A 14849-nucleotide genomic window follows, 5' to 3' on the forward strand; every position below is an offset into this window, starting at 1 on the left:
CCGATTGGTCAACGGTGTCAACAATGTCACAACATCGCAGTGCTCGGCTACTGCTACTACGAAGCCTTCAACTTAACTAGAACTATAGTTCTGTCAAATGGTTGGATAAAAGTCGGCGGCATGAAGAAGCGGGATGTATTTCAGTGGATTTAATAAGAAACTTAGATGGTGCCCCGAGATGGGGGAGGAGACAGTGGAGAAAGCAGAGAGAGGCGAGCTTGTTTGATTTCCTACGACCGGAGTCTAGTCGCGTCTTTCTGCTGCCCACACTACACGATTCGAACGCGAGTCCAGTCGTGACTCCCCCCCACACTAGGCGAGCCGACTCTGTGCGACTGCCTTCGACTAGCCACGACTCAAGAAGACTCGGCGCGACTGAGAATTACAGCAAAATCGGGCATAAAAGTCGTGCAGTGTGTGCTGACCTTTAGGTGACCAAGTCTTCGATTTATGCGTTTCCAATGAAATCACACAGTAGTTCGTGGCGGCATTTTGAGGACAGAGGTGGGACTACGAAGTGTTACAACATTCAATAATGTTGCTACTCAGAAAGAAAATAAAACACAATTCATTGATTTGATTGGGACGTTAGAGAAGAGAAGAGAGCGATGAGCTTCCATTCATTCCCTACGCTGCCTGGCGACCTGAACGAAGCCTCCGCAAACACACAGGTGAGCGGCAAGATGACGGCCGGCCGGAGCGGCAACGCCTGAAGAATAAACTCGCCTCCTCATCTCTTCTGTAGATCACAAATCCTTTAATCAGTTTCATTGTCACTGTTTACATTCCACATATGTTTACTACGCATGTCGTTCGATTACCTGTGATCGCGTCACAGCGCCTCACACAGGCCTGGAAGATGAATTGCGCCGTTTTCACAGACCTGAGTCGACCCATGTGGACGCACACATTTACTAAGCTGGCTTCGTGCTTACAAAGTTTCTGAAAATATAAGTCTTGGATAGAGCCTTATTTCTGGTGTGAGCGCGGTGTCAAGTGCTGCAGAACGCAAGCGCTGTGAATGGTTCATCCATACACAACACCAGGAAACAGACGACACCCGACCTCCTTCAGTCTCCGTCTTCCACGTAATAAATATATTGTTCCTATGATTTTGTGACTTTTTGCAGCAGGTGCACATAAGCGCCTCGTCCACGGATCTGCAGCTGCTACAAACTCACTGCTCCCACGTGTGTCCAGCACGTCATGAGGAGTTGCTGCTGAAGTATAAAAGAGCCACACTCAGGCAAAAGGACACGGAAGATCATCTGTCTGAATTTGGTGCAACATAACTTCACCTCTGCTACATCATAAAGACACAAGAGGAACGGAAGCACCGTCTGAAAAGAGGAGGAAAAGCTTCATGACAACGCACCAGCTGCGGTTGTATGAGAATGCCTTGCAGACCCAGGCATTTCAATCAGAGGAATTATACGCTTCCATAAAGTCATGAAAACACAGACACACACACACATGTAATATTGAAATAATATGAAACAGGCCTTAAGAATATGAAATGATGTTTGCAGGCTGTATGAGTTGGGTTTGAGAGCGAGCAAACAAGGAGATTTCCTCACAACCAGAGGCAGGAGGTTATGAGGCAGTGATGGGGAGGGCATCTCCGAGTGTCCGGGAGAGGCAGGAGGGATGAAAGCAGGGCGAGGTTTGTTTTAAGTTCACAACCCAGAGGTTTTCTCAGAATCGCCCAGCAGCAGCGGCTCCTCCTGAAGTGAGCACATGTGAGCGACTGATTGTAAGTGTTTCCAGCGACCAAATAGAAGCAAAGTCACGCGATTTAACTGGTTTGGTTGGTCCTTTTCTGCTTATTTTAATGTTCATAGTGCTGTAGACGTTTTATGTGACCAGGAAAGTCCCACTGGTGAGAAAAAAACTGAAATGTTCTATAGCTATACACACCTCTGCTTGTTGGAGGGCCAGGTGTTGCCCCTGCCCCGTGCTGCGTGCCGGTCCAGGCTGCCGCCCAGGTGAAGAGTCATGCCGTTACTGAGGATGTCACTGCTGTAGCGCCCGCCATACTTCACCTCCTGGAACTCGTCATAATGTGCAGTGAGAGAGTAGGTCTTCTCCATGGTGCCGCCGAGCTCAGCGCTGAATCATAACTCCTCCTCCTGTTACAAATAGACAACTCACAAAATCTGGCCATACCGTCGATAGAGTAAACAAAGTAGACAAAGATTGGAAATGTGTTGTCAGTTATTAGATTTTGTCTCGATTTTTTTCTCTCAATTATGGTAAAGCAAAAATATACTTTACTGCTTTATACTTACGTTTAGTCTTTCCTGTTTATGAATGGTCTTCTGCTCCTCTCATCCTCTGTCTCTGTGCCTCTTCTCCATCGGTTGAGTCCCCGGCCCTCGTCCCTCGTCCCCCCCGCTGACCGATTGTGATTCACCTGTCGATAGAAGCGCAAACAGAAGAGAAAGCCTTCAGACAGGGAGGAAGAGCCACACTATTCAACACAATAGAAGGACACAGGCTAATACTTTTGGTCCTGAAGTGGGATGGATGGTGACGGTGGTCCCACAGGGAGAACGTGTCCTCAGGTAACTCTCAACTTTTGGTTGGTTCAGCTTGAGTGGAAAAATGCAACGAAACTTTCAATTGCTACATAGAAACACCTTGTTGTCTAACATTATGGTGCCCAGTTAAATTCCAAGACAATGGGAGCCAGCTTACACCGTTTTTCTGTACCTAAGTATCTTTTCACACCTGCCATTCAATTTTTAAAAATATAGTTCAAGATTTTTACGAGAATCAAACGCGATGCTTTGTTTGGAGGCTAATTTATCGCTACAGCTGCTTAAATGAATATTCTCTGTGAGGAGAAATAAAATTGATGGTCTGCAATCCCCTCAGATGAGACAGTTAAGAAGCAGCGCATGCTGACAAGGTGTCCTTATAGGAAATACACGTCACATATATTGCTAATATATGAACAAGGGATATTTCAGGGTTTTTTGACATCTCTGTGCTCTCCTATTAAGTGGTAAAGTCTTCGCTATAGTCTGCGTTTAGAAACATGATATTAACTTGTGCTTAATACAGGTTTTTGCATTTAAATTAAAGCAACTATGTCTATTGTTCATGTCAGAGGTACGGGATCGGTTCAGGACTGGACTATTTATTGTCGAAGCCAATGATGGGTGTGGAGTCCAGTCTGTTTTGGTTTTTGTTCCCAGATTGCCTGAATGTGCCAAAACCTTAAAGGGATATTTCAGGATTTTTGACATAGGGCCTCATTTCCTAGTTATCCAGAGTGTTGTTGATTTCTGGAGATATTCATTCATGCAGTCCTTATATTTGAAGAGCTTAGTGGTGCTAGGCTAGTGCTAGGCTAGCGCATGTCTATGATAACTAGTAGACTGCGTTAAAAACAGAATGACCCAAGCACAGTGCACCTGAGGCAAATCACTTATACCACCAGACTATCGATATAAATGTCTGTATAAATGTCCAGAAATCAACAACACTCTGGATAACTAGGAAATGAGGCCCTGTGTCAAAAATCCTGAAATATCCCTTTAAGGTTTTGGCACATTCAGGCAATCTGGGAACAAAACCCAAAACAGACTGGACCTACACGATGCAAATGTTGCCTTTTTGCCACCCATCATTGGCTTTGACAATAAATGGTCCAGTCCTGAACCGATCCCGTACCTCTGACATGAACAATAGACATGTTTCTAAACGCAGACTATAGCGTAGACTTTTCCACTTAATAGGAGCACACTGAGATCTTGTAACTCCAGACCCGGTGCATTAGGTGGGCCCTATGTGAGCTGGACAAACACCTGTGGCCAATGGTGATGTTATGTAGAATAACATGTGCTTAACTCATGATGGAATAAAGAGTTTTTAGTTTGACTGATCGAGCTTATCAAAGCCTATGCTAAAGGAAAAACACAAGGCAGCACGATGTAAACAAGGAAAAAGCCCCAAAACCTGCTCCAGCTATGATTTTGATGGGGATAAAAAAAAAGCAAGAAAAGCTCCAAAAATCAACTTTAGTCCTGATAACTGTTCCTCATCATTTGCTTCCTCAGTTTTTGCTTCATCTCCCTGTAGCCCGTGGACACCTGTAAACTGTCTCTGGCCCCTATCCCCTGGTGCCGCTCGGCTGTGAGTGTTTTCCTATAGTTGGATGCAGTAAACTTGTCGAAAGGCGCTTCGCTGATCTGAGAGCATTGATCCCTGTTATCTCCAGAGAGAATAGCAAACTTCAGCATCAATGAGTCTAACAAGCTCAAACCGCCGCCATCAGGCGCCGATAAGACAGACGCGAGACAGAGATGGACAACTAAAGCGCGAGGTAAACATGATGAAAGAGCAGCCTTCCTCATTACAACACAGAGTGGATTAGGGGGACATCGATTCCTGATACAGCAGTGGTTAGTGGTTTACTATAAAGTATCTTTTTAAGAAGTACTGGAGATCCTCTTCACTGCTGGTGTTAAGCTTGAATATAGTGATTCTCAGACTTTCCACATTGAGTACCTCTTGAGAAAATTGAAGCTTTTCCAAGTACCATATTCTTGCGTCTCACAGCAGGCAAAAATGGACAAAAAGAGACAAATTTGAAATATAGATTACTGACAGAAAGTCTTACATTTAGATCAGCAATATTACTGACATGAATGTACGAATGAAATGTATTGCATATTCTCAATGTTTCATGTTTTCAAAAAATAAATCAAGGCATTATTGGTAAAACTTGCCAAAATGCCCTATATTTATGGATACACAATCTGAGGATAAAGCAGAGTAAGAGTGGAAAATATAGTGATGCTGTATACGTTAAGATGAGATGTGGTCACCACAATGTGAGAGAAATACATTTTAAGAAAATTGAACTTGAAGTTTCAATCTCCATATAAATCTTTGGAGAAACATTGAACCAGTAATTAATAAACCCTTCAAGGTGAAGATTAGACTCCATTTGTTCCCAACTGAAAGATGAGTAGAGAGCGAACAGACTTAAAATAAAGCACCTTAACTCAGGACACTCAACCTAAATACAGTGTGTTTATGTGTCTGTCGCTCGCTCAGTGCAGGACAGATGCTGACCAATAGGATTATAGCGTGTGGATAAAAGTTGACGGCATTTGAGCAAAGAGCTGCATTAGGGGAAAGCTCTTGATCACAATATTGTAATCTCTCCAGATGGTCACAGGGTCATACCACATTTGACATCTGCCCAGAGTTAAATCAGGCGTTATCCAGGACCAATGTCCTTCATCTTTACAAATGCGGCGTTTGGCCTACGCAAGTGTGAGATCATGCTGACTCATGTTAATTTACCGCTCCCGGGCATTTTCAGCTTGTATCTTTAATATATTTCTGTGACTCAGCTCTGTAATCAAATCACCGTCTGATGTAGCTTCAGCGAGTCTCAGAGTGATTGCCTTTCGGGGTTGTTTACTTGCAGACTGAAAAGCCAGTAATGGGAGTGAAAAAGATGAGGGGCAACTTTATAACTGGAAGTTTGTTCGTCAGGCCATATACTGTTGCTGTGTCCTTGCATGAAGGATTCTACTTTTTCCTCAAGTGTTATAGGATAATGTTCCAGACTATTGTCTTTGCTGGATAAGTCTCAAAACAAAGTGTTTCACTCTTCGGTCAAAAGCGCACTTTAGAGTAAAACATTTTCAGTCACAGTATGCAGCAAAAATAAGATTTCTGGTGAATATATGACTTTATATAAAACTGCAGTGGCAAATAAAAATGTGTTCACTTTTTGTATCACGTGTGGTGATAAATGTTTTTAAAAGTAAGAATGAATTAGCCTGAATCCCTCAGGGGTGTGTTCTGTCCCCCCTCCTGTTCATACTGTACATGGACAATTGCTGGGCTTAGAAGAACAGGTCCTGGTGTCCTTATACTTTCAGCATCTGAAATCAGCCATAGGCCTGCGCTGGCAGAGCTTGTCCAATGGTGTGATAGTAACTATCTTGATTTAAACATCTCAAAACCCAAAGACATGGTTATTGATCTTACACTGAGGGCCCCTTAAATGTTTTATTTGTTTGCTGGTTCAAGGGTTTGTCTGTGAAAGATAAAAAACAAACAAACTGCAAAACATGATCAAAACCTGCTTTAAAAGGAGTTGGAGTTAAAAAGAGACTTACATTCTGTATGGGAGGAGCTGGCGCTAAAGAAGCTACTGTTAATGTATCTTGGGTCAGCCTCTCCAGGCTCTGTCCTCAGTTATCGCTCATGCCTTCTGGACGTTGTTTTTATGTTCCTTCTTGGAAAACTAATCGTTTCTTCAGCTCTTTTGTCCCCTCTGTCACTGAACTGTTGTATTCTGAAGGGAGTGTGTTTATTAAGTAATACTACGATTTGAAACATATTCTATTATTATTATAGAATTATTGTTGATCTCATCTGAACTGTTGCCCTTTGGGACCAATATAGTTTTCTGGATCTGAGTATGTGCCCAGTACAATGAAAGAGGGAGAATAAAGTTTTGGGAAGTGTGTGTAAATTATGATTTCAAGTTTGTGCATAAAAACAATAAGTGGGTGGCTCTTGTAGAAGTGAGTGAGTGATGCATGAAAATTTAAATTGATCTATAGTTTTCCTTTCTTGCCTTGTGGTATGAAAGGAAGGGGAAGAATATCTTGTTTGAATGTGGCTTTTCACATGGCACAAGTCAAGCCAAAGGGCTTTACAAGGGACAACTTTTCAGTTCACTCCACACTCGGCGGTGGTAAGCTGCTCTAAACACCTGATTTCCCGAAGAATTAGCAAAAAAAAATCACAGAAGGTCACAAATTGCATCTGTGCTTCTATTGGGAGTTTACGCAGCTTTAATTATTCATAATTTGTGATAAAATAGACAAATCCAAGGACGTTTCTCATCACTGTCATCATCAATTTAGCCCATAATCCATCAGTCTTCTGCTCCAGCCGCGGCACACACCTCCTGCATGTATTCACCGCATTCACAAACACTGATAACTTGCTGGAATATGGCTGGCTTTTTCCTTGAAACATATAATATGTACTCCGGGGCTCTCAATCTCCATAAAACAGTCCCACACGCATCTGGAGTGTCACTGCTCTTTTAAGCACGATAACAGATGACGATGCTGGGGGAGTGCGGGATTAGCGGATGACCATTGTTGGGCTAATGGACTGCCTCTTGTGGCCAGACCGTCGCTGGGAGAAGCCACGTGTGATGAATGGGTGTTTACTTAACATGACAGGGCCTAATGTAGTGAGTTATACTTATACTAGACTCGAGCATGCACAGCTCTCTCAACAACAAAAGATATGGAGATGCATTGACAGGCATCAATGGAGGGTTGGATGGGGGGAAATGGCGTAAAAGTCTTTGCAGGATGACATTTTTACTCAGCTGGACTAAAAGGGGGTTTCAACATGTGGGTCATGGGCTGTGAAGGGGTGGGAGTGCAACAGTGTAATTGGGTGCGGTTGATAAAGAATCTACCATATTAATTAAACATTTTAGTAATGATGACAACAAATGTTTTGCTTTAAGTGGACATATCCTGCATATGGGGCTTAAATAGACTAACAAAACATTTAGGAAGTCTCATTTGAAATCATGTCTCTGTAAGAATTGAACAGTAAAAACAAACTACAGGCACTATAGAGCCAGTAATAGAAAGCTGCAGACCTGGAGCCAAGGCAGATCCACGATGGTGAGGCAGATTCACCATGATAATGTGCCCTCTGCTGGTAGGAACGGTGTCAATCTCAGTCAAATTTGGTGATTTTGTGAAATTGTGGCTTCATGAGATTTGGGCATTGATTGATATTGCGATAGTAATGTGTCCATGCACTGTGTAGCCCTATACTTTAAAGCTATCTTAACTCAACCTGTCAACACTGAGGCACAAGACTATTGATTTCATAGGTCACTATCAGTCAAACTTAGTTAAACCTTTCAGACAATCCCATCTGAAGTAATTCTTTTCTCTCCTTAAAGGCACCATACCTAATTTTTAACCTTTTTAGTGAAAATGTGATGAACTGGCCATTTTTACCATCATGGCCGTCCTTCAGTCAATATGTGAGAAAAAAGGTAAACCCTTTTTAGTCATATATTGACTATTTGGGTTGACCAGACGCAACATCAACAAAAGCAGTGATTAGAAAATGAGTTGCCTTGTATACGAAATGTACGGTATAAAAAACATGCCTTGCCTTGCCTATTGACATAAATATTTTGGTGATCAGACCCCAGCAATAGACATGGATATATGGATTATAGTTAGTATGGATGGGTTACAGATAGGGATGTCTTCCTCAGAGCCTGGACACTGGTGGTGTTATGGGAGACCAGTGAAGGATGTAGCAGTGTGAACCCGTGGATAGAAGAGGTGGTGAAGGGGTGGAGGTGGGTCGCAGCACAGCTGGGAAGCTGACGAGCCATGAACGCTGGAGCTTAAACGCAGGATCGCGGATGATGACTGGTTGCGACAAAGGTGTGGCTCTGCGCTGATGGGCTCAGGCGGAGGTTTGACCCCTGCAGATGTGATCATTGGAGGTAGATGATGCTGAAATTAGTCTTCCAGGCTTCAGTACAATGCAAACTTCACTCATCAGTTTATTTATTTTTTCACAAATGACAACTTTTACAACATACTTCTATGGGGGGGAAAAAGAATGTTTCCATACCAAAAGAAAATAATGTCAAGTGTAGGTCCTTCAATCCTACGATTTAAGCTGTATCTCCACCACAGCAGTAAAACCATCAGCCTCTTCAGCCTCTCCGCTTCTGTATCAACGCCACGCATTGAAGTGTAGCCTACCTGCACAGTTCAAGCCATTAAGGGTCTTCCTCAAGGAGTTATTGGTCATATGCAAGGTGTGACTGATAGTTTAACTGGCAACCTTATATGGATATAAATGCTGGCAGAGCTCAACGACTGGAGTGAAGCTGTTTAAAAGAGGCAAAAAAACAACAATCGCTGGCTAACAGGAAGTCACGCTGTCCCATTTCAGTGCCAAAGTGATCAGTGGTTTTAGCTCATCAGGAGAAGACTGAATATGCAGTGTTCTCATTAAACAAAAAACTCGTCAGATTAGATCTTTTCAAACCACAACATCCCAAGCTGTGGTCCGGGGCGGCAGGAAGGTCGTTAGCAGCAGCAGCATATGGGGGAGAGTTACCGGACTGTATAATAAAGAGGGTGTGTCCGGCCTCCCTAAGCTCCGTGATAAATCCACAGCAGGATCAATGGGGAATCATTACAGAGACGCCTCACAGTGTCCCGGGCGAGAGGGGGCACATATGTCACAGACTGAGCGCAAATGTTAGCCCAGGCACACAATGGCATTAGGGAAAAGACACTTCGGCGCACAGCCATACAATGTGCTGAGACCGACATCAGTCTGTGAGGATAATGGGGCTATTAGTGTGGAAAGATTGAATTACGGACAAAAAAAATCACTTCAGCGGTCTCGCAATTGGAATATAAAGAAAGTAGTGTTTACTGGAATTATTTCCATTCAATCCTTCCCTAGGGAGTCACGGCCCGTCTCTGAGCCAGTGCCAAGCGGAAATCTAGAACCGTCTTCCACAAGATCTGAGACAGGCCTCAACTCTGACGATGCTCAAATCCGGGCTGAAAACAGTTTTGTTTAACCATGAATATACATGACACAGTAAAGTATTTCATCTGCACTCTTCGCTTTGAATCTCAATAATTAATGATTATAGGTTTTATGGATTGATTTGCCTGCTGTCAGTTCAAGGCCTCTTGCATTTAATTTACTTTTAAGAAAAGCTAAGTGGTGGAATGAAGTGATACGGAAATGGAAAAGCCGAGAGGACTAAGAATGAATGAGGCTTGCACCTGTGAAGCACGACATTTCAAAACAGGCTGCGTATTATCTCAACTTTAAAGGCGCTGCGCTCTGCTAAATTAACTCAAAACGCGAGCCCACGCTCCGATAAACATCACACAGAGAAACCCTCTCCAGATTAGCGTATCTGCTGGTAACTGTCAGTGTATCCTTTTTATTTTGGAACCCTTACACTTTTCACCACCAACTTTTTCTGTATTTCTCATCATCTTAAAGGCCTGTCTAGTAGTAGAATATAATGTGTTTCGTCTTCGGTTGTATTGTAAAGGTAGTCAGTTGTGTAGTCACGGTGCATCAAGCGACAAAGCCTTTTTTATCCATCTGCTAGGAGAGTTGTTGTTGTACATTTCCGTGACTCCCTGAAAGTTGTGAAACCTGCTTATACACTCGTCCTGGTGAAGAATTGAGTCGTGTTACAAACGTTAGGACTGAGATTGGACCACAAAAAAACAGCTGAACAGTGACATGCTCATGGTGAAGATGCAAACATAACAATCAGGTACAGGGACTTTAAATTCAGGGATTATTTAGTTACACAATAAGACGTACCAAGGCTAAGGTGTCCAGTGTAGTTTGAAAAGCCAAAAATAAACCACAAATACATTTCATTTATAGACTTTTCCATGGCATACCTGCTTCGCCCACTTGTAGCTTGTTTGTCATCCCTGCACCGCTTTGTGCCAAACCCTGCTCTTCAATACATCAAGTCTAACCGATGGGTTGATGATATTTTGAAATAAGGGCTTTAGAGAGGGAACCCTGCTCCTTTATCTCCTGGGCGTGCCTCGACGTCACCTGAAAGCCCTCTATAAATGGGTTTATTATCCCCGTAATCAGAGCGGTCACAGCGGCTGCTCCGGAGCCGGGGGGGAAGGGGGGGGGTGTACGGGGGAGCATATATATACGGTCCGACCCTCTCGCCGCGCTTATCGCCCACTGCCAGAGTCTGCTGCAGCGCCTCGCATTGGTCACACGGCTCACACGTCCCGTATCGGAAACTTGTTGGACTTGTGTTATGAGCAAGTGCCCCTTTGTGAAGCTATTAGAAACATTGCGGGTATTTTGTGAACGAGAAATGCGAGTGCGCGAGAAAGTACGACCGCGGTTTGGAGATTACTCGCTTGTCTCAAAATTGAGGCGGAAGTGGCCAAGGTGAAGTGATTTGTATGTGTCGATTTATCCAGGCTTGGGGGATGCAAATGACGCTGGACGTTGCTTCTGTTTGCGACCAACTTGGGCGATCTGAGCCATGACCTCTTTGCTGATAGAGACAAGTGCAATTACTCTTACGGCCACATACGAAATACACATTTTTGACCTTTAATTGTCATTAATCAGATTTTCAGAATGACCATGCAAAACTCCGTGAACGCGATGTTGGCGCTCAGACGTGTTTTCCCCCTGATTTGGAGATTATTAAAGTGCACTGTGTACCTTCAGGATGTATAGTCTAATAATGACTACAGGCAACAGCGCAGTAAAACTGATAAACGGTGCACAAGGCAAGAGAGAGAGAGAGGGAGAGAGAGAGGGGCAGGGGAGAGAGGGGGGGAGAGAGGAGGGAGGAAAAGACTCTGGGCTGGATCTGAAAAGTGTAGGTGTGTAAATCTGCAGGAGCGAGCGCAAAAACTTCCAGTGAAATTGGATCATGGGAGACTTACAGTCAGACTTTTAGTACGCAATATATTTGGTCTCTGGGAATAATTCATTTCGTCTTTTAAATGTTCCATTTCATCAGACTTTTAATCTGTTGCCATGCCATCGAGATGTTGACTAGACGCACGATGTGGGGAAGTATACACAATAGTATGTTTTGGGGAGAGAAGTTTTGAATCGAACTTAATCCTTGTCTAAGACTTGGTTTAGGTTTAGAGTTTTGTTAAAGGGTGAGATCCTTTATTGTTTGTCCTTCTTGCTTTACAATCTTGGAGGGAACATTGTTTGTTTGACTCTGGACTGCACGGTATATCGCAAAATTGATGATATTGCATGTTACATGATGCAATATCCATATCGTTTGAAGGCACAATATGTAAAAAAAAAAAAAAAGAAATCACTGAGATGGAGCTTTTAGGCCTTTAGGCCAGTGTAACGCCTCATTTGAAAGCTAAGACCAACCAAACTGATCTAAGATGTTTCCCGTTTTGTGTCATGTTTTTGTTTCATTGCATTTTTGTTGCATTTATGTCATGCATTCATTGCTTTGTTTTGGTTAAGTTTTGGCCGCATTTCATTTTTTAAATGCAATGAAACTGCGATGAAGCCACAAACTGTGACGAAAACGCGACAAAAAGTGAAAACAACAACGTGACGAAAACACAACAAAAATGCGATGAAAATGTGACAAGTTTAGCAAAAATATCGAAATATCTCACTTTTGAATCGCAATGTTCAATTAGACAATCCGCTTTCCCCCCTCAGTCTACTTGTTTGCCAGAAGAAGAAGAAAAGTTTGCGTATCGGCATTTGTCTTCGTAATTGCCCTGCCATCAACCATCAAAAACAAATGCCCAATATGGAAAACGCGTCCAGTCTCAAGTGTGCCAACAGAATGCCAACAGCTCCCCAGTGGCATTGGCACCGCGGCACCTTTCAGCTCACGCGTAAAGCATTTGGACAACTCTGACAAAGCCAAAGACAGCGGCATCCTCCCTCTCATCAGCGCGCACGAACCCGGCCGCTGCTGTGGCATTACGCGCGACGTGACTCTCAAGTTAAACCACAGAGTTGCTCCTTCGCGTAAAGGTTACTCTCTCCCTTTCACAAAATCTATCAAAGGACGGTTGAACCGCGTAAATGCCACTCAGCTAAACGTACATGAGGTCAATCCAACACGCGGGCAAACTTGAGTTAAAACGCTCACCTCTCACAGAGAAACCGAGATCCTCTCAGTGTGAACGTGATGAAAAGTGCTTCGGGGAAGTGCGATATATAGGAAAGAAGGAGCAGTCCAGTGACGGTCCCGGCTGGAATAAACGCTCCGCTGTCCGCGTCTCCAGCGCTGTGCCGCCGCTACAGCGCACAGCCTCCCAAGTACCAGCGTGCGCGGAGAGGCACAGAGGTGAGCGAGGGAGAGGGGGGAGAGAGAGAGAGAGAGAGAGAGAGAGAGAGAGAGAGAGAGAGAGAGAGAGAGAGAGAGAGAGAGTGAAGGAGGGGTTTCATTAAAGGGGGCCTATTATGCAAAATCGACTTTTTCAAGCTTTACATCATGTTATTAAGTCATTCCCTCATTAAAACCATGCCTGAAGTGTTGCCTTGGCACATTCACGTATTTTCGAGTAATCTGTAGAAACTCTGATGGCAGCCATTTTAGGGATAAAACGCCTGATTCCTTCAGGAAACGCCCTCGACCTCCAGGATACGCCTCCGACCTTTCGTCACCAGCCGAGTAACCAACCACTGCTCCTCAGCAGAACCCCCTCCCCGCAGTGTCTAGCCCTAAGATGTAAACAGAGTCATCATGGAGGTTTAGCTTCATGTGTTGTGAACCGGAGCCACAGCAGACTTTTACAAAGACACACATCAGTGTTTCTGTTACCGAAACACCCAGGATTAAAACCGGTGACAAGAACGCTTATTTCAGTGTCTGGTTCTGCGCTGGGCCTTGATGATGCACAGAGCCTCCGGAGAAAGCTAATGCTAAGCTAAACCTCGAGTCATCACGTGAAAACGAGAGATATGCACACATAAAGTCAATAAAACCACCACACACATAAAGAACCGTTTAACAATGATCACACACGGAGCCAGGCTTGTTGATTTGGAAGTTTATTGCTCACATTTCATCTACAATGGGTCATAGCCGAGTGGTTTTCTCCCGGAGCTAACAAGCTAGCCGCGACAAGCTAACGGGAAAATTCACTGAATACAAGCATATTATGCATTGAAAACGTCACTAAAACAGGCAACTGCTTGAAGCAGCCTTTATGATGATCACACACGGAGCCTGGCTTGTTGATTGTGTAGTTTATTGCTCACATTTCATCTACAGTGAGTCGTAGCCGAGTGGTTTCTCTCGGAGCTAAGGCACTATTAGCCGCGACAAGCTAACAACCTTCACCTTCACAACATTCATTGAAAACAGGCAGCATATTATGCACAAATAACGTCAATAAAGCCGGCAACTACTCGAAGCAGCCTTTACGATGATCACACAATGAGCCTGGCTTTACACATTTGTGGTTTATTACAGACTTTTCATCAACAATGAGCTGTAGTCGATTATAACAAGCTAACGGGGTAACCTCGAAAAACCATTGTCCACTTGCACAGATAATGTCCGTCTTTGAATCGTATGGGCTCCTGCAGATCCTGGTGTCGTCCATGGGGGTATAGTTAGAGATCCATAGGGCATGGCAGATGCAAAGAGATAGCCTCCAAACAGCAGTTATTTTTCAGGCAAGAGCCCCTTCCAAGCGTCCGGTGTGGAAGGTTCGTCTCCAAATAATATCCTGTGTGGCCATTGTTCACAAAGTGATAAACAGTAGGTCCTTTCCAACAATAAAAATTAAAATGCACCGATCGTAGTTTCAATACAGTTGAGACAACGAGCGGAGTGTTGTTGTGATGCCACAGACAGCGTGTGGAGGGGGCGTGTCGGAAAGGGTCAGAGGTTTTTAAAGAGACAGAGGCCTATTTCAAGCCATTTGCTAACGCCATTTTGAAAGAGCAATTTTATACAAGGCAGTTATTCTAATTTACTGCATTGACAGACCAACAGAAGGTTTGGTCATCATTGTAGTGTCCTATAGACTGGTGCTATGTGGCTGAAAAAAGCATAATACCCCCTCTTTAACAAGGTAACTACGCACACCCACGTACAGTCAAGGCTGGCTGGGCTCGCGAGCGCACCCACTGACATAATGGCTTTCACAGGGACCGAAATCCGCTGGATCAGAGCGAGTCAAAACATTCCAAACGCATTTAGCCTACAGATGAAAAGTTGCACTGTGACTATTATTATTTAGAATTGTGTGTCTAGACGCGCAGCA

The 14849-nt window shown here is 43.8% G+C and overlaps 1 protein-coding gene across 4 annotated transcripts in view; it reads right to left on the reverse strand.

The window, feature by feature from the left end:
- ecel1 (endothelin converting enzyme-like 1) overlaps window positions 1-12903 on the reverse strand; it is a 53713-nt gene extending 40810 nt beyond the window's left edge. For all 4 annotated transcript variants that reach the window (XM_079559507.1, XM_079559505.1, XM_079559506.1 and 1 more), the window contains exons 1-3: window positions 12722-12903; window positions 2289-2413; window positions 1918-2129 (exon numbers count right to left, since the gene is read on the reverse strand). In XM_079559507.1, coding sequence (XP_079415633.1) covers window positions 1918-2090 — 173 coding nt within the window. In that variant the 5' untranslated portion in view covers window positions 2091-2129; window positions 2289-2413; window positions 12722-12903. The remainder of the gene's footprint in view (window positions 1-1917; window positions 2130-2288; window positions 2414-12721) is intronic.
- Window positions 12904-14849: the final 1946 nt, after the last annotated feature.

The sequence above is a fragment of the Gobius niger genome (genome assembly GCF_951799975.1).
Source record: "Gobius niger genome assembly, chromosome: 1".
NCBI classification, from domain to species: Eukaryota; Metazoa; Chordata; class Actinopteri; order Gobiiformes; family Gobiidae; genus Gobius; species Gobius niger.